The 17,806-nt window shown below is 42.9% G+C and overlaps 2 protein-coding genes across 3 annotated transcripts; both read left to right on the top strand.

The window, feature by feature from the left end:
* Positions 1–1,739: 1,739 nt before the first annotated feature.
* On the top strand, positions 1,740–14,178 carry LOC112875971 (vacuolar protein sorting-associated protein 52 A). Of its 2 annotated transcripts, none has more exons than XM_025939984.1 (19): positions 1,740–1,980; positions 2,066–2,123; positions 2,315–2,410; positions 2,751–2,852; positions 3,302–3,385; positions 3,864–3,944; positions 4,448–4,591; positions 5,282–5,373; positions 8,880–8,961; positions 9,522–9,707; positions 10,122–10,306; positions 10,385–10,443; positions 10,874–10,974; positions 12,075–12,125; positions 12,254–12,433; positions 12,553–12,687; positions 12,780–12,854; positions 13,468–13,525; positions 13,609–14,178. In XM_025939984.1, the coding sequence occupies exons 1-19, from the start codon at positions 1,880–1,882 to the stop codon at positions 13,908–13,910; spliced, it is 2,172 nt and encodes a 723-aa protein (XP_025795769.1). In that variant the 5' UTR covers positions 1,740–1,879; the 3' UTR covers positions 13,911–14,178. The 2 variants fall into 2 exon arrangements, with proteins under 2 accessions (XP_025795769.1, XP_025795770.1); XM_025939985.1 differs by having other exon boundaries at positions 10,191–10,306.
* Positions 14,179–14,489: 311 nt separating this feature from the next.
* LOC112878209 (protein SPIRAL1-like 1) lies at positions 14,490–17,105 on the top strand. The gene is made up of 3 exons (XM_025942642.1): positions 14,490–14,683; positions 15,679–15,932; positions 16,763–17,105. The coding sequence occupies exons 1-3, from the start codon at positions 14,491–14,493 to the stop codon at positions 16,835–16,837; spliced, it is 522 nt and encodes a 173-aa protein (XP_025798427.1). The 5' UTR covers position 14,490; the 3' UTR covers positions 16,838–17,105.
* Positions 17,106–17,806: the final 701 nt, after the last annotated feature.

The raw sequence follows: 17,806 nt of genomic DNA on the forward strand, positions 1-17,806 counted from the left end.
GACAATTCTGATGGCACTGTACGTACTCCGATCCATACGCGCGATAAATGCTCAATAATGACGAGTAGATACAGAGGCACGACGACTGGCGTCGCAGAGACGTGCCCATGCGACGACGACGGCACATGCATGCATGCGCGATTGCGCACCGTACCGTACCGGCGCCGTACGTATACGTACGTACGCGCTCAGTACGTCTACGTACACATGCACGTACGTGTGCCTCGGATCGATTGCTCGAACTTGAACATACACATATTCACTTCCTCCGTTCCAAATTGTAGTTCGTTTTAGCAAATCTAAATATATATCTTGTATTATACATATTATATTATATCTATACGTAAGGAAAAACTATGTATCTAGATTTGATAAATGACTTATTGGAATGGAGGGACATATTATTTGAATATGTTCGAAAGTAGTATGACAGCGGAAATGTGTGTTGAATGTAATCTCACCATGTTCACCATTGTCCAAGTTGCAAGGTTTCTCGCATGCAGCGGCGGGCTCAGAATTTGGGAGGTGGGTATTCAATATTTCAAATAGTGTAAAATTTTATTTGACAGTCCAAATTTTATATTAATAGCACATAATTGAGTACGGACAATATAAATTATTCATAACTTGAAATTGTTCAACACACCAAAGTGGGAACATCTGAAATAAACAGAGGATAAAATTCGAAAACAACAAATGGCATTTATAATAATACTTACAGATTATAAGATAACTTTACTATCCTTTGTATGTTGAAAATACTTGATGATGTCCTCGTCCTTCGCTTGCCAGAAGAATTTTCGTTCAACGAATGTGACTAAACAATTATTCAAAATGTGGATGAATTTTCACTAACCTTGATGGTTAAGGGCTCGGTTGCCCCCCTTGCTTAGTTGGTTGCGCGGTTGCGCCTGCCTGCTTGCCGGATGCGCCACCTGCCTGGCCGCCGAGGCCGAGCCGCCGAGCTGTTGCCTGCGCCCCGCAGCCTTTCCATGGCTCCAAGCCCGCCCCTACCTACGGCCTGCCACCTGCTTGCTTGCGGCCTTCTCTCGGCCCTTGCCGCCGGCCGCTCGCACCCTCCCTGTCGGCCGCCGTGCTGCGCACCGCCGCGTCTAGGATTAAGGCCGGGCGGGCGTCTGGAAGCGGGGAATCGGGAGCGAGCGCCGAGCGGGGATTGCGGGAGGGGCAGGGGGCTGTGAACGTGGGCCGTCGGTGGGGCAGGGATTGTGGGATGCTTCGATTTTCAAGCATGTTAAGCTGTTTATTTTTCTCTTTGTTATACTTAAGATATACTACATATACTAAAATTTTGGCAAAAAATAATAGGTATTAAATGAATACCTTTGAATAAAGGTCCCCCATGTGAGTTGACACCACTCTCAGCTACTGTATCCTGCTGAAAATGTGTGTTGAATGTAAATCTCGTGGCAGCTGTTATTTATTCCGCGGTTAACTGGAGAGAAATTCGAAGATCCTTGCATGTAACGTGGGGACGCTACCAAACGCCCGGCAAGAAAACTAACAAGGAAACCAAACTGACCCGAAAACTTGGCCTCAAATGGCCGAACACGTTAACTAGGCCGAGCATACAGTCTATATGGGCCTAAAGTACCAACTGGGCCGCGTGTCACCGTGTGTGGAGCGCGGGCTGCAGTTTCTGTTGTTTGGAGCAGCACATTTCAGTCCAGCCCAACACATTTCCCCACTTTCCATCGAACAACCCACCTCTCTGGTCTGGTCTGGTGTCTCCTCCATTTCCCGGGGACCCTGTTCCCAGCCCGTCCGATCCGACTCCAACCTCCACCGCCACCGGTGGCAGATCCAGATCGGAGCTAGACAGCCAGCCGACGCCGTCCGCCCCGGCGATCTCCGACCCGAGATGGAGGCCGTCCCCGCCGCGGAGGCCCTCGACGGGCACAAGGACAGGTTCGATCTCGGGGTCTTCGTCGGCGACCTCGCCCTCGACGAGGAAGTCACCAGGTACTCACGGTCGCGCCATGTTCTCTCCCTACCGTTCTATGGCTGCGATTCTGAAGCTTGCCCCCTCCTGTTTCATCGTTGCTAGTGACGACGAGTCCCTGGAGGGGCTGCAGCAGGAGCTCGACGACTGCAAGAATGACCAGGTATCGCCTTTTGCTACAGCAGAGCTCATGATTTCTGCGCGATGCTATGCAGTAGCTTACGCCTTGCTGAGACCTTGGAGCAGCAGGTTGCATTGCTGTCCTTTTGAGCTCGCGGCAATGTTTGGGTGACGAGATACACCTGCCTCTTCCTTGCTGATCACTGCTGTTCTTCTTTTTATGGGCATGCGCAGGAGGTCGCGAACATCCTGGCTAACGGCGTCAAGCTGCGCGAGTACACAAAAGGCGTCGAGAATAATATACGCCAAATTGAGCTGGATTCTATACAGGTCAGTGCTCTGGCAGATGTTATCTATTCCCAGTTAAGATTTCATGTCAATTATGATGGATAGTCATTGTTCTAGTGATATAAAGCTGACTATTATACGAGTCGAACATCAATAGAATTTCAACCGGATTAGTGAATAATTTTATGCTGAACTGGTAAGGCTATTCTCTTAAACTAAATTTTATTTTGAATCATCAAATGGTTGCTCAAGAGTAGTGAAGTTATGTGGAGAACATGGACTTATGATTGTTGAATTTTCTTAACGCTGCTGCAAAATTAATTAGTATTGGTTTACTGTCTTGACATTTGATTTAAGGAACACTACCTTTCTTTTTCTGTAGGATTACATTAAGGAGAGTGAAAATCTAGTTTCGCTGCATGATCAAATTATCGATTGTGACAATATTTTGTCCCAAATGGAGACGGTTCTGACTGGATTCCAGGTAATTACAGATCCCTATTTGTTGTGGCAGTACTATTTGGGATATCCCCTAACATGCTGGATAACCAAGCGAGTAGCTTTACACAACAATTTACCAAGGATATGTCCCTTTAAATTTTTATAAGTATGTCCATTTGTAATTCATATGGAGCTATCCACACCATGTTCTACATTTATCTGCTGCATTCCAATTTCCATGTGTTATCCAAGGATTCTAATTTCAATTTATATGATCCACTTAACAACTTCAATGATCATAACTTGAGTGACACCATTTCTGGCTTATAATTGTTGAAGACTTATAATTTAGTTTAAATGTAATGGCCAACACTCTCTTCAAAGGCTGGCCATGCTTTTCTGGTCCTTTTTCTTTGTTCACCTTTAGATAAAAATAACGGATCCTCCTTTTCTTTACTAAGTCATATTGCAATTTTTTGACTTCTGTGGTAGACAGAAATTGGTTCCATAAGTTCAGAGATAAAGGTCCTTCAGGAGAAGTCTATGGACATGGGATTAAAGCTGAAAAATCGTAAGGTCTGGTTCACTTCATATATTGTATCTTTTATTTGTAGATTTGACTGTTATTAGTTTATTAAGGTTGCTTTTCTAATGTTGTCCATCTTGCATGTTTTATGGTTACCTATGCATCCCCTTAGCTGGCATTCCTGTCTGATCTCTGTGCATGCAAGTGGCACGGCTAGGAAAATTGTCATTTTGATAATTGTTCTTATAAGGTGATATGTGAGCAGAGGTGGTACTGCCATGTGTAACACCATTTTGCTCTTTGGATCAAGTCTTATTAGAGGTGACGTGCCATAAACATATATGAAGCAATGGTTCCCTATGAAACATTCAAGTGCGGTCACTATCCGCTGAACTGTTAGAAATTAGTTCATTTTGGAAATGATTCACATTATTCCTTGCTTTTATGCATTATATTTCTCTATTCTTCATGTTCAGTTGCCTTTATGATTCTTATGTTGACTCCTATATTTTGGAAAACAAATTGCAGGCTGCAGAGTCTAAATTGTCAAAATTTGTTGAGGATATAATAGTACCTCCAAGAATGATTGGCATAATTGTTGATGGAGAGGTGATTATTTACATTCTTCCATTGTGGCAGCTTTCAACATTACTGTTTTTTTTGTTTATTTGTACAGTTGTGATTTAGTTTAGTATATCATATGATCAGTGCTCTCTGGACTTACTACCATTTATTTACAGCTAAAAAAATGCAACTCTGCTATTTGGTTACTATGTTTAATGATGAGATTTCTTCTATTTTGTCTCTTTGCTTCTTTGAGAATCCTACGGATTGCTGTTTATGTAGTCTGGTATATCCTACCTTACATGATATTTCTGTTTTGATAATATTCTTTCCCTGTTGCATATATTGGTTTGCTCAGTCTTTAACTTTTGCTTTTGCTCAAGCTTTAGGTGCTATTTACCTGTTGCAAAGACTGTCTGTTAGTTTTGACATATCAAAAGTCACATGAGTTTACTGTGTTGTTATACCAGCATAGCTTGTTTGCAGTTGAGCACAGTTCATGATTCTTCTATGGATTTCTGAAAATGCTTTATTCAACAATCATGCAGGTCAATGATGAATATATGAAAACACTTGAGACTCTAAGCAAAAAAATCAAGTTCATTGATGCTGATCCTATGGTTAAATCATCCAAGGCTCTAAAAGATGTTCAGCCTGAGGTTGAGAGACTACGGCAGAAAGCTGTCTCAAAGGTCTGGAAAACAATTTTCATTTTTAGTTCCTGTTGGCATAGCATTGTGCATCTTACTTTAGCATCCTTCTGTTGCTTCCTGTGTCTATGTTTTTATCAATGTGATGTGATTATCAGAGCTAATTTGTCTTACCCCTGTTGAGTCATGAATAATAATCCTTGCGAGCTGACCTGATTATATGGTAAATCACAAGGTGTACGTAATGAAATCTTAGGTCATTTTGAAAAGGGAACAAACTTATTAGCACTGCAGTAATGTATGAATTTGGAAACACATGTCACTGAAATGGCTCCTGGGGTCAGTGGCACATAGCTATTAGTTGCAACATGCAATCTTTTTGAAGTGTCAGGAACTTACAATCAGTATGTGCCATTGATGATGGACACTGGACTGTTAACATGTTGCATCACTCATTGATAGAGTGAGATGCGAATGTTTTGTCTAGTAGATTTTGATGACAGATGACAAACCAAATTGATTACTAAGGAGAATGTTATTTATAAGCCATACTAGTTAATACACAATTACGAATTGACATGAAATTTATATATCTCTATTTAATTGCATTAATACATGGCAGCTGTGATAGATTTTGTGTTTGACCTTTTGCTCACTGATCTTAATTTGTAGTCAATCCAATAGTATTAGGCTAAAACACAGTTATTAATGCATCCATAACTTTTCTTGCAGATTTTTGAGTTTGTCATCCAAAAGTTCTATGCCTTGAGAAAACCCAAAACTAATATTCAGATTCTACAGCAGAGTGTCCTTCTTAAGTACAAGTATGTCATACTTTCTTATCACATACCTATTTGGCTTGTTGTTTCTACTTTCAATACCTGCCTTGCTGTCCATGCCTCAATGCAAAGTTTTATGAACTAAATAGTGGTTTCAGTATTATAATTTATGGCTTGTGACAGACTTATTAAAGATCCATCTGTACTACATAATCTTCAACAGTGCAAAATGTAGTCTGATTCATCCATTTATGGTATATAATCCTCCTAAAGTAGGTGCAAGTGGACAAAGTTACCATATCATTCCTAAGGATAATGGGAAATAACATGTACATGTAGATTACATGTACTGAGATACCCGAAATGCCTCAAGGATATTTGTAGGGATATTACAATGAAAATTATATAAAATAGTAGTTTGAATTTGAAGATTGCATCAAAGGCACATTGTATGGTGGTGATAGTGTATGTGCCATATACCTATTCAAAAGAGATATTGGTATTTTCAGTAACAATATAGGTTGTCATCAGCAATGTTTTACTCAGCATGGTTAGTACCGTGCCTATCAGTGAGAAGCTCTTCATAGGAGGAGACCTCAATGGCCATGTGGGTGCGACTAATGTAGGATATGAGCGAGTACACGGGGGTTTCGGGTATGGTAGTAGGAACGAGGGGGGGGAGGATGTTTTGAATTTTGCGTTGGCCTACGACCTGCTGTTAGCGAATACCCTCTTTAGAAAGAGGGAGTCCCATCTAGTGACCTTCCATAGTGGACAATACTCGAGCCAAATCGATTTTATCCTTGCTAGGAGAGAGGATAGACGTGCCTGCTTAGATTGTAAGGTGATACCTGGGGAGTGTGTTGTCCCCCAACATAAGCTTGTGGTGGCGGATTTTCGTTTTCGGGTATGTGCCCACCGGGACAAACGTGCCAAGATTGCGAGAACGAAGTGGTGGAAGCTTAGAGGGGAAGAGGCTCAGACGTTTAAGGAGAGGATGCTAGGCGAGGGGCCTTGGGAAGAAGGAGCAGATGTAGATGATATGTGGCTAAAGATGGCGATATGTGTTCGGAAGGTGGCCTCAGAAGTGTTTGGTGTGAGTAGGGGAGGCAAGCAGGAAGTGAAAGAGACTTGGTGGTGGAATGACGAGGTGCAAAGGGCTATTAAGGAGAAGGAGTGTTTCAAACGCCTTCACCTCGACAAGAGCGCAACCAACATCGAGGGATATAGATTAGCGAAAAGGTCTGCAAAGCGAGCTGTAAGTGTAGCGAAAGGTCAGGCTTTTGATGATCTGTATCAACGGCTAGGTACGAAGGAAGGAGAGAAGGACATTTATAGGATAGCTAGGACCCGCGAGAGGAAGACAAGGGACATAAACCAAATCAAATGCATCAAGGATGGGACAGATCGACTTCTGGTGAAGGATGAGGAGATCAAGGACAGATGGCGAGAATACTTCGACAAGTTGTTTAATGGGGAAAATGAGGGTCCTACCTTCGAGTTGGACGACTCATTTGATGATACCAACAGACGCTTTGTGAGGAGGATTCAGGAGGCAGAGATCGGGGAGGCTTTGAAGAGGATGAAGGGAGGTAAAGCGATGGGTCCCGATGGCATCCCCATTGAGGTGTGGAGATGGCTGGGCGAGAGGGCGGTAGTATGGTTAACTAAGCTTTTTAACCTAATTTTCCAGTCAAACAAGATGCCGGAGGAATGGAGGAGAAGTATATTAGTACCGATCTTCAAGAATAAGGGAGATGTTCAAAGTTGTACTAACTACCGGGGGATTAAGCTGATGAGCCATACGATGAAACTTTGGGAGAGGGTTATCGAGCATCGCCTAAGAGGATTGACAAGGGTGACCCAAAACCAGTTTGGGTTCATGCCTGGGAGGTCGACCATGGAGGCGATTTTCTTAGTCCGACAGTTGATGGAGAGATATAGAGAGCAGAAGAAGGACTTACACATGGTCTTTATTGACCTAGAGAAGGCGTATGATAAAGTACCGAGAGACGTCATGTGGTGGGCCTTGGAAAAACACAAAGTTCCAACTAAGTATATTACCCTCATCAAGGATATGTACAAGGATGCGATGACTTGTGTTCGGACATGTGATGGCGATACCAGTGACTTTCCAATTAAAATTGGACTACATCAGGGGTCAGCATTGAGCCCTTATCTATTTGCTTTGGTGATGGATGAGGTCACAAGGGACATACAGGGTGATATCCCTTGGTGTATGCTCTTTGCTGATGATGTGGTGCTAGTTGATGAGAGTAGGGTAGGGGTTAATATGAAGTTAGAGCTGTGGAGACACACGTTAGAGTCGAGGGGGTTCAGACTGAGTAGGACCAAGACCGAGTATATGATGTGCGACTTTAGCCCGATTAGGCATGAGGATGGGGACGTTAGCCTCGAAGGTCAAGTGGTGGCCAAGAAGGATACTTTCCGGTATCTAGGATCAATGCTTCAGAAAGATGGAGACATTGATGAAGATGTTAGACATAGAATTTCAGCCGGGTGGTTGAAGTGGCGGCAGGCTTCGGGCGTCCTCTGTGACAAGAAGGTGCCACAGAGGCTAAAAGGTAAGTTCTATAGGACGGCGATTCGCCCAGCGATGCTATACGGTGCTGAATGTTGGCCTACAAAAAGGCGACATGTCCAGCAACTGAGTGTAGCAGAGATGCGTATGCTGCGTTGGTTCTGCGGGCATACAAGAAGGGACAGAATCCGGAACGAAGAGATTCGAGATAGGGTCGGGGTGGCACCTATCGATGAGAAGTTGATTCAACATCGGTTGAGATGGTTTGGACATGTACAACGGAGGCCTCCCGAGGCGCCGGTGCGTAGTGGAGTTTTAAAGCGGGGCGAAAATATAAAGAGAGGTAGAGGTAGACCTAGACTAACTTGGGACGAGACGGTTAAGAGAGACCTTAAGGAGTGGAATATCGCTAAGGAATTAGCTATGGATAGGAGCGCTTGGAGATTAGCAATTAATGTACCTGAACCGTGACCTTTGTTACTTTTTGTTTAACCCCTAACTCTTCCTTTGGCTTGTGCACTTTTTGTGTTTCTTATTCTTGTTTTCTGTGGGTTTCATCTCTAGCTTACCCCAACTTGCTTGGGACAGAAGGCTAAGTTGTTGTTGTTGTTGTTGTATCAGCAATGTTTTACTCATGCTGTACTGTACTAAAACTGGACATATAGCTTGTGTTCAGATTACACTGCTCAGGTAGCTTGTGAACGGATTACACTGCTCAAGTCTGAAAGTTAAATGCCTAAACTTGTGTTCATCGCCAAAGAGCTAACCAAGGGCACTTAAAGTGTAGATCATGTTGTCTATCTGGAGAATTAAAACGCATGAGTGGCAGCACTTTGTTGACAATCAAGTACGCATTAAAAATGTGCTAGTGTTAGTAGACATACTGACTGCAAATGACTTTTTTTTTTCAAATAAATGTGCCTATATGGTTATATTTGTTGCTGTATCTGTGATGTTCTGTCCTTTTGTGTTATTTGCTCACTTTTGGGCATCACCATCTCCACTGCAGATACACAATAATTTTCCTAAAGGAACATGCTAAGGAGATATATGCAGAAGTTCGTGCGGCATATATTGATACCATGAATAAGGTGAGCGTGGTATTTTCCAAGAAATCCCTAGCCACATCAACACTAACAATGTGATCTGAATGAGTACTGCATGCCAATGTCAATGTCCCTGTCCAACTGTGTACGGAAGTGTTGTCAGTGGAGCATGTGCCTCAGTATTACAGTGGCAGTAGGCAGTGTGGAGGTTTTCACACAATGCTTGTGGTTCCAAAAAGTAGCGATTACTAATGCCTGAGGGTTCAAACACTATAACACTAGCAAGCAGAGACAACCAAGGGAGTTGCAATCTGCTTCAATGGACTCCTCCATTTGGGGGTCATGATTTACCACTTTATTCAGTTTGGGTCTTTGGAACCTGGAGCATTAGCTTCTGTTCCTGCCATTCTTTGCTTCTTTTGGCTCCTTTTTGGCATCAACCTTCTTATACGTCAAACTCTTCTCTTATTTCTGCATGAAACTATTTAACTCTGCTAGCATGTAGGAGAAAAGAGAACCACATAAAACGTATACATGTCTGCATGGCCATCTTCTATTTGTTACCTTGACATGTTTGGTTTTTTACTATTCCTAACTACTTTCAGGTGCTAAGTGCACATTTTCGTGCGTACATACAAGCGCTAGAGAAACTACAGATGGACATAGCAACTTCAACTGATTTACTTGGTGTTGAAACCAGAAGTACAGGCTTCCTTTTCTCCATTGGAAAAGAATCTCTGAAAACCCGTTCTTCAGTGTTTGCTTTGGGTGAACGAATAAACATATTAAAGGTAATTTACTCATTGATACTTTCATTCGTATTATGTTTAGAATCTTGAAGTTCATTAGTGGCCATCATGGCATGGGAGCTAAACTGGGTAGTTGTGGTTATAGGATGCGTAGCAAGTGATCAAAACTTTTACACTAACAAGCCTTTTAATTAGTGGCCAAAGCTTGCCAACAAAAGTCTAGCATTCGCCATCAGAGCTTACCCATTATGCTGAGAGCAATCATTTTTTTTCTATACTTTCGTAGTTCCCCAGCTTGCCTGTATTTGCACTTGTACAGTTGTACCCATGGAATAGTAGCAACTGTAAATTGTAATAAAGAAACTGTTATAAATTTGAGATATGCCAGTTTTTGTTCCTTTACTGGAATGTGGCCTCACATTTTTTGACCTTTTAAACTATCTATTGTTCCTGAAGGATTTGTTCTCTCAAACTGCCAAGTGCAACTATAGTAGTGTAAATTCTGTTTGCGCTTTCTGGTATCAGGAAATCGATCAGCCAGCATTGATACCTCATATAGCTGAAGCAAAGTCACAAAAATATCCATATGAAGTTCTTTTCAGAAGCTTGCAGAAACTTCTTATTGACACAGCCACTTCCGAGTAAGCTTTGGATCGCCTTCTAGTTCCTCTTTATCATCATAAAAAAGTGTCAGTGTGACACATATGAACAAACTGCAGGTACCTGTTCACCGATGATTTCTTCGGCGAAGAATCTATATTCCATGATATATTTGCAGGTTTTCATCCTACTTTTCATCAAGTTTGTTTCATATTTATTTGTATCTTGAGTTGTTATCTTATCAGATATAGTGCTAACCTGTATTTAACTCCTAGCATTGCCCTATCATGTGCATTTGTAGCATTGCCCTATCATGTGCATATGTAGCATTGCCCTACAAATCATGCCCTATTTTTAAGTTTCATATCACATGTACATCCAGTGATTGAGAAAAATGGAACCGTTATTATTCGCATCAATGTATTCTCTCAGCTACAAATTCATTAAGCCCAGATTCTTAATTCTCATCCATAATATGGTGATTCCATCAAGGAGCTCCTTAGGGTCTTTCTAAATGCTGTCATTAACCTTTCATTAACATTACCATCTTTGCCATTCTGCTGGATGAAAATGATTTGTGCTTGAAGTGGTTACTGTTTCCCCCTTAGGTCCAATTCAAGTGGTTGATGAACATTTCAATGCTGTACTCCTGAACTGTTATGATGCAATCGGAATAATGCTTATGATCAGAATAATTCATCAGCACCAGGTAAACTTTGATTTTCCTTATGATGGAACAGCTAGTAGTTACGACATATCTATACCTGTTTTAAGAGCAAGCCTTAGGACACTGGTGATTTGTGTTCTTATATTGTTGTGACTTCTGATAGATGTTTGGTACAAACTGCATGATATTCTGTTTACACTAGCTACAGCTGGCTAAGTATGTCGTTGGACTACTATAGAAATGTGACACATGCTTGCTCATATCTGGATTTCATAAACTATGTTGGACAGCTATAGAAATGTGATACTGGTTCACCCATTTGATTTCTCTGTTGCTTTGACCCAGTTTTGGCAGCAGTTTACAATTTTTATGTTTGTTGTATTGTATTGTATTGGAAAAAGTCCATTTTACTCCCTTCAACAATTCACTTTGTTCGCTTAACCCCTTGAGCAAAATTTAGGCTCAATTTACTCCCCCAACAATTCCAATTAGTCCAATCTACCCTCTAATGATACTTCTCTTTTTGTTTTTCCGCGTACGAATTGAATTTTAAGTTCAAATTTTGTGAGTGGATAGAGAACATGATGTCATATGTTAAAAAATACATTACGAATTTTTCATGGTTATTTTCATAATTTGGAAATATTTAACACGAAATTTATCACAAAAATACAATTCTGCATGAAAAATATTCATGAAAAAAATCATAATGTATTTTTCTAGCATAGGGCATCATATTATAAGTTACATTGCAAAATTTAAAGTTCAAATTCCACTTGTAAGTGGAGAAATAAAAAAGAGAAATCTCATTAGGGGGTAGATTGGACCAATTGAAATAGTTTGGGGTAGTAGCTTGAGCCTAAATTTTGTTTAGGGGGTTAAGTGGACAAAGTGAATTGTTGAGGGGAGTAAAATGGACTTTTGCTATTGTATTGTACCTAGCCGTGTGGGTTTTCTCTGTAAACTGGTGACAATCAACTACTTTTTTGAATGTTTTTTGTTATCTTTTTTTTACAATTTTTTTAAAAGTATAAACAGTATATTTAAATGCAAGTTTGTTAGCTCTCTTCCGGTGCATAAACTGATGGAGATAGCGGGACTAGACTTTTACTAAATCTTTTTCAAATGGGTATTTTGTGCAGCTCATCATGTTCAGGCGGCGAATCCCATGTTTGGACTCTTACCTAGACAAGGTCTGTTCTGAATCGGTTCTTAGCTCCTGAAAATATAAGCCCATGGTGTTGTATTGGCATGAGAGTCTTTCTTCTGCTCCCTTTCCATTATTTTGAATCAATGAGCTCAACTTATGGACGATGGGCAGGTTAATATGTCTCTCTGGCCTCGGTTCAAGATGGTGTTTGACTTGCATTTGAACAGCTTGCGAAATGCAAATATTAAGACACTTTGGGAGGATGATGTCCATCCACACTATGTCACAAGGAGATATGCTGAATTTACAGCTTCTCTAGTTCATCTCAATGTTGAACATGGGGATGGTCAGGTTTGTTGATCACAGAACTTTTCACTATTTTCTGATTTTTCTTTTTTAAACACTTGCCATGCCACAAGTTACTGTTTTTGTAGTTCATGGAAATTACAAAATTTGGCTTCTATCTGCAGCTTGATCTTAATTTGGAGCGATTGCGGATGGCTATTGAGGACTTGCTTGTTAAGTTGGCCAAGATGTTCAGTAAACCGAAGCTGCAAACTATTTTCTTGATAAACAACTATGATTTAATAATTGCCATTTTGAAGGTAGCCATTCTCTAACTAATTTATGGTGTAAGTTTTCAATGCAAATCTATAAAATATCTGTTGCCTCATTCAATCTGATCTTTGTCATAAAGGAGGCTGGAACAGAGGGTGGGAAGGCACAACTCTACTTTGAGGAGGTTCTTAAGAGCAACATTGCAATATATGTGGTATGCTATTGAATATATTGGACTATGTTTCTGTATGGCAGTGGCGTTGCTAGGATTTAGAGCAACGGTGGTTCATCTATGTGTAGTGGGCCAAAATATAGGGTGGTCCATATATGCAATCTTTATGATGTTAGGAAGCACATCTGCTGTAGTATTAACCATGTACCAAATCGTAGGGTGGTCCATGGTCCACAGTGCCACCTAGGTAGCTCTGCCTGTGCTGTATGGCGAGCAAAGTACCACCCGCCACGTTTCTTAAGCTTGTTGGTGGAACTCCCGGAGTTCAAACAAACACGCACATAAATCTAGTTGGGGGTGTTCGGTTCTTATATGATTGCCAAGTGCCAAGTGTTCATAACAGACTGAAAGATGCTAGTTCTGTACAGAGTAAGCAAGGATACGCCTATTGACTTCCATTACAGAGTGGCAGCACACCAGCATGCTCGTCTTTTGATGATAGTGACACTAGAGGAAGCTGCACTTTGTCACTGTTTCTGTTTGAGGGCTTATCTAACATACATGTCATGTCCATTTCTTGTAAGCATTAATACACTAGCATTTTCGAAGAAGTTCCATCAAAGTTTCTTGATACGATGCATGCACATTTCTGCAGGAAGAGTTGCTCCAGGAGCATTTCAGTGACTTGATCAGATTTGTCAAAACTCGTCCTGGTAAGTGAAGATGTCTTTGAACATTAACCCTTTTGCATTTGTACCATGAAATGATACCTCAAATCTTGCCTGAACATTACCAGCGGATGAAACGGCTACGAGTTCAGAGAAAGTCGGCATTTCCGAAGTTGAACCACTGGTAAAGGATTTCGCTAGCCGGTATAAGGCTGCGATTGAGCTGATGCACAAAGACGTGATCACGTCTTTCAGCAACTTCCTGTGCGGGATGGAGATCTTGAGGGCGGCGCTCGCCCAGCTCCTGCTGTACTACACCAGGCTCACCGAGTGTGCCAAGAGGATCAACGGCGGCTCTGCTCTGAACAAGGACCTGGTGTCCATATCCTCCATCCTGTTCGAGATCAAGAAGTATTCTAGGACCTTTTAGTTGCTTCACCCCCTTCCATGTACACTAAGACGACTTGTTAAGGGGTAGCGGTGTATTGTAGTGGCAAGTTGGCATGTGCTACTGCAGATGAAACAAGAGCATTTTGTTGTGATTTGTAGCTCCGTCGGTGTTATTTGGCCCCTACCCTTTTCCATCACAGAACCACAGCCTTCATGCTGTTGTTATATTATAGTGTATACGCTCGAGATATTTGCCATGCTGATATATGTATCAAACGTTACCGCTTAATGCAACTCTCTTACAAGAATGGTGATTTTGGGGTCCGTTTAGGGCTTGTTTGGATCTGATTCACATAATTTAATTAAAAGAATTCCAGATTTCGTAATCAATCACATCTGGCAGTGGTGAAATCGCCTACATGACAGACCGCCCGTCTCCTTGTTATACGGGATAGTTTTCCACTTTCAAAGTGAATGTTAAATCCCATATTCCTAGAAAACCCCCCATGAATTTCTGAAGAAATAAATATCTATGCGTTAAATATTCGCAAACAGCAGCACGCGTTTCCGAATATAGTAGCCGGCCATCTCGACCGTCGATGGCGTGATCGGACGGCCTGATGGGGGTGGGCCCACGCACTACGCGGCGCCGGGCCCATCCGCCCCCACCCCCCCTATATACAAACCAGCCGCTGGCCCTCCCGTTGAGCGCAGAAGCGAGAGCAGGAGCAGCGCCACTCCGCACCGGACACCGACCCCGCCGATCCCGCCGCCACCGCCGCCCGCGCCCGATCTCCTCGCCGCAGCCTCTCGGTAAGCGTCCCCCTCCCCTCCCTCGCCCTGTGTAGCCTCGATCCGCCGTGTCCGTTCCCTGATCTGCGCCGTGAGCGGCCGAATCTGCCCGCGAGATGGAAGATCCCCTCCATTTCCGGCTCGCCCGCGTCCGCTGCTGGTCGGCGGGCGCGGATCTATGGACCCTGTAGGAGCCAGCGTCGTCGATCCGTAGGGTGTCTCTGGCTCCGGGCGGTAGCGCCGTGTGGTTTAGATTCTTCGGAGGAAGATGCGGCTTAGATTCTTCAGAGAAAGGTGTAGATCCGTCGGGCATTGTGGTTTTTGGTGGATGATCAGATCGATTTGTTTCGTTTCATTTCGCTTCTTTGTTGTGCTGAATTGCGTAGGTGATCAGATCACTGGATACGTATCCTCCCAGACGATGCCCGTGCACATACGCGATTTTAAGTCAGGGATTTGGTGATCCTTGTTGACTAGTGAAATGCTGGCATTTAGATTCTTTTCTGCTGTTATTTTACAAGGCCTGTCATATATTACCGAGTAGAGTTAGCTGAAGGCTTCTTCCTGTACTGCTATATGAATCTGATTAGTGTTAGGTTTGGTTCTACCTCTTTCTATTTTCTGCACAAGCATGTAACGTTTTAGGAACTATGTGTCTCTGTCTGACTAAATGTTTTTGAGAATTTATCTGGCAGATGGGGTTCGATAGACAAATAGATAAGATTAGTACCGACCATTGATGGCAGATCTGGATATATTTTGCTGTTTTTCACTGTCTGCTTGCATTTGCAGTGCTGAAAATTTAACCGAGTGTATCCTGTCAAAATAAATCTTCTCTATTTTGATTTGCTCTTGGGAGAATGATATGTATCAAGTGTCGATGGCAGATCAAAACAAATATGATTTTCTCAATATTTACTTGGAGTATCAAAAATTAAATTGAATTGCACTTCTGTTTTAGTTTGCACATTGTGTATTGGAATCATGCTTGATACCTGATTGGCATCTCTGTACAGTTTCTCCTTTCACAATCAAGATGAGTCGTGGTGGTAGTGCTGGTGGTGGTCAAAGTCAGCTGGGTTACCTCTTTGGAAGCGGTGAGGCCCCTAAGCCAGCAGTGGCACCAGCTGCACCAGCCGCGAGTGCTCCTCCTGCTGAGAAACCAGCTCCTGCAAAGCCTGACGTGACTAAGCAGATCCCTGCAGGGGTTGCCAGCCAAACCAATAACTATCACCGGGCTGATGGGCAGAACACCGGCAACTTCCTTACGGTATGCTGTTTTCCTTCCTTTTCACATGAAGACCTTTGTACCATGCATTTACCATTGCTTCTCATACATTTATATTCTTAGCAATGATGTCATATTTTGTGGAATGTTGAGCTGAGGAATATCATGTTACAGACATTATGGAAGTCTTGTGTAGCGCTGTCACATGATATACTAGAAATTTAGTTCCGTCATGTATTTTGCCTTTTAAATTGTTCCAAGCCTTGATTGTTGTGAGTTGGGTTGTTGACCTGCTGTGCTCCATTGTGAGGTATTGAATGTTTGGACTATCAAGGCATGTAAACATTTTGTCGTCAATACTAAATGCTAACGTCTTAATTTGGTACTTTGCTTGCTGTTATCTGTTGTTTGCTCACCAGAAACATTTAGTTTGCAATACCTGCTTTCATATGAATTTCTAGTTTCAGATTGCAATAGGATCCATAAATCGATACACCTAAGATTGAGGGCATGCTTGCATGCCCACTGTTTGTCCCTCGCAAACAGCTCAACTAGACAACTATATATGTTTAATGTCTGTGTCCCTTGCATTCCCAAATCAGATTATGCATCATGGCAGAATTTCGGGAATGTTTGTTTGCGCAAGTTCTCTTCAGTAAATAGTTTCATTGAAAGACATCATAGTGTTACTGTTAACTAACATGTTCTTCACCATCTTTTTCTGTTTACTAGCATACAACTTTACCATACATAACCACTCCCCGGACGCCAAAACTTGTTTCTTCGTTTACCATATCGCATGCTATGTAGCTGGGTCATTGCAAACTCTTAAACCGGGTTAACTAACCTGGTGCTCAAATGATGTTTTGCAGGACCGTCCTTCCACCAAGGTCCACGCTGCTCCCGGCGGTGGCTCTTCCCTGGACTACCTGTTCGGTGGGAAGTGATGCTGATGGTGGTGGCGCTCACCAAGTTATCCTCCCACCCCATCATTATCTGAACCAAGTTATCCCCCCGCCCGCCGCATTATCTGAACCGTGAACAACCGTTGTTGTTGTCGTTCCATGTGTGTACCCCCGTGCTGTGTGCGTACGAATGATTTCTCTGTGACAAACCTCTGTCCAGCATGGGGACGTAAGCTGTTGCTAAATTTCAGGGCAAATCGTGTGCCCGAACCTTCGCCATAAGTCTATCCTTGCTTGCACCCGGTGTCTTGTTTCGTTTGCACCCTGTGTATTTGTTGAACTGTTGCCTTGTATCGCCGGAGTGACCAGCATCCTGATGACTGGTGAGGGTAAGATGCTTCGTTGTGATGCCCGCCTCTAACTCGGCTTCGTTGCAATTGCGAACCCCATCAAAATTATATGCTTTTATTTGGAAGTACAATGGTATCAAACAGTTTTTTTAGACCTACTAAGAAGAGTCGCGGGAAAGAGAAAAGCTGCATGCGAAAGGCTATTCGTACATCGGTCGATTAGGAATGCAGCAGTTAGTTGGGCCGGCGGGCGGCGGCGGCGGCCGCGCGCCTAGCTCAGCTCCGCTCCGGTCCCGGGCGGCGCGTGTAGTGTAGGTAGGTGCCGCCGCCGCCGCGCCCCGCGCATCCCGTCGCTTCCTTTTCCGGCGGCGCCGACAGGCTTTACGCCGGCTGGTCGCTTGCCTGTCCGGGGCCCACTGCCTAACGACGCGCGAGGGAGTGGAAAACGAAGCGAGTTACTGCTGCCGGTAATTTGTTGGTAACGGCTGGTGGCCAGCTAGTATGCGTCCTAGCTGGCAGCGGTTATTGGACATAGCCTGCTGCTGCATCCACACATTGACACATACAGCTGATTCACCATGATCACGGGGATCGCGAGGAGCATGCTAATCTTACAGCTGGAGCAAGAAAGGGCGTGATCGAGCGAGCGTTCAAGTGTCCG

Source organism: Panicum hallii, chromosome 9 (genome assembly GCF_002211085.1).
Source record: "Panicum hallii strain FIL2 chromosome 9, PHallii_v3.1, whole genome shotgun sequence".
In the NCBI taxonomy this organism is placed as follows: domain Eukaryota; kingdom Viridiplantae; phylum Streptophyta; class Magnoliopsida; order Poales; family Poaceae; genus Panicum; species Panicum hallii.

Excerpts from the sequence above, each read along its gene's own strand:
- LOC112878209 (XM_025942642.1), top strand. The coding sequence starts at position 14,491 with ATGGGGGTGGGCCCACGCACTACGCGGCGCCGGGCCCATCCGCCCCCA. Across the intron at positions 14,684-15,678 it reads CTCCTCGCCGCAGCCTCTCG|TTTCTCCTTTCACAATCAAG; the intron begins GTAAGCGTCCCC and ends ATCTCTGTACAG. Across the intron at positions 15,933-16,762 it reads ACACCGGCAACTTCCTTACG|GACCGTCCTTCCACCAAGGT; the intron begins GTATGCTGTTTT and ends GATGTTTTGCAG.
- LOC112875971 (XM_025939984.1), top strand. The coding sequence starts at position 1,880 with ATGGAGGCCGTCCCCGCCGCGGAGGCCCTCGACGGGCACAAGGACAGG. Across the intron at positions 2,124-2,314 it reads ACGACTGCAAGAATGACCAG|GAGGTCGCGAACATCCTGGC; the intron begins GTATCGCCTTTT and ends GGGCATGCGCAG. Across the intron at positions 12,126-12,253 it reads TGGACTCTTACCTAGACAAG|GTTAATATGTCTCTCTGGCC; the intron begins GTCTGTTCTGAA and ends GACGATGGGCAG.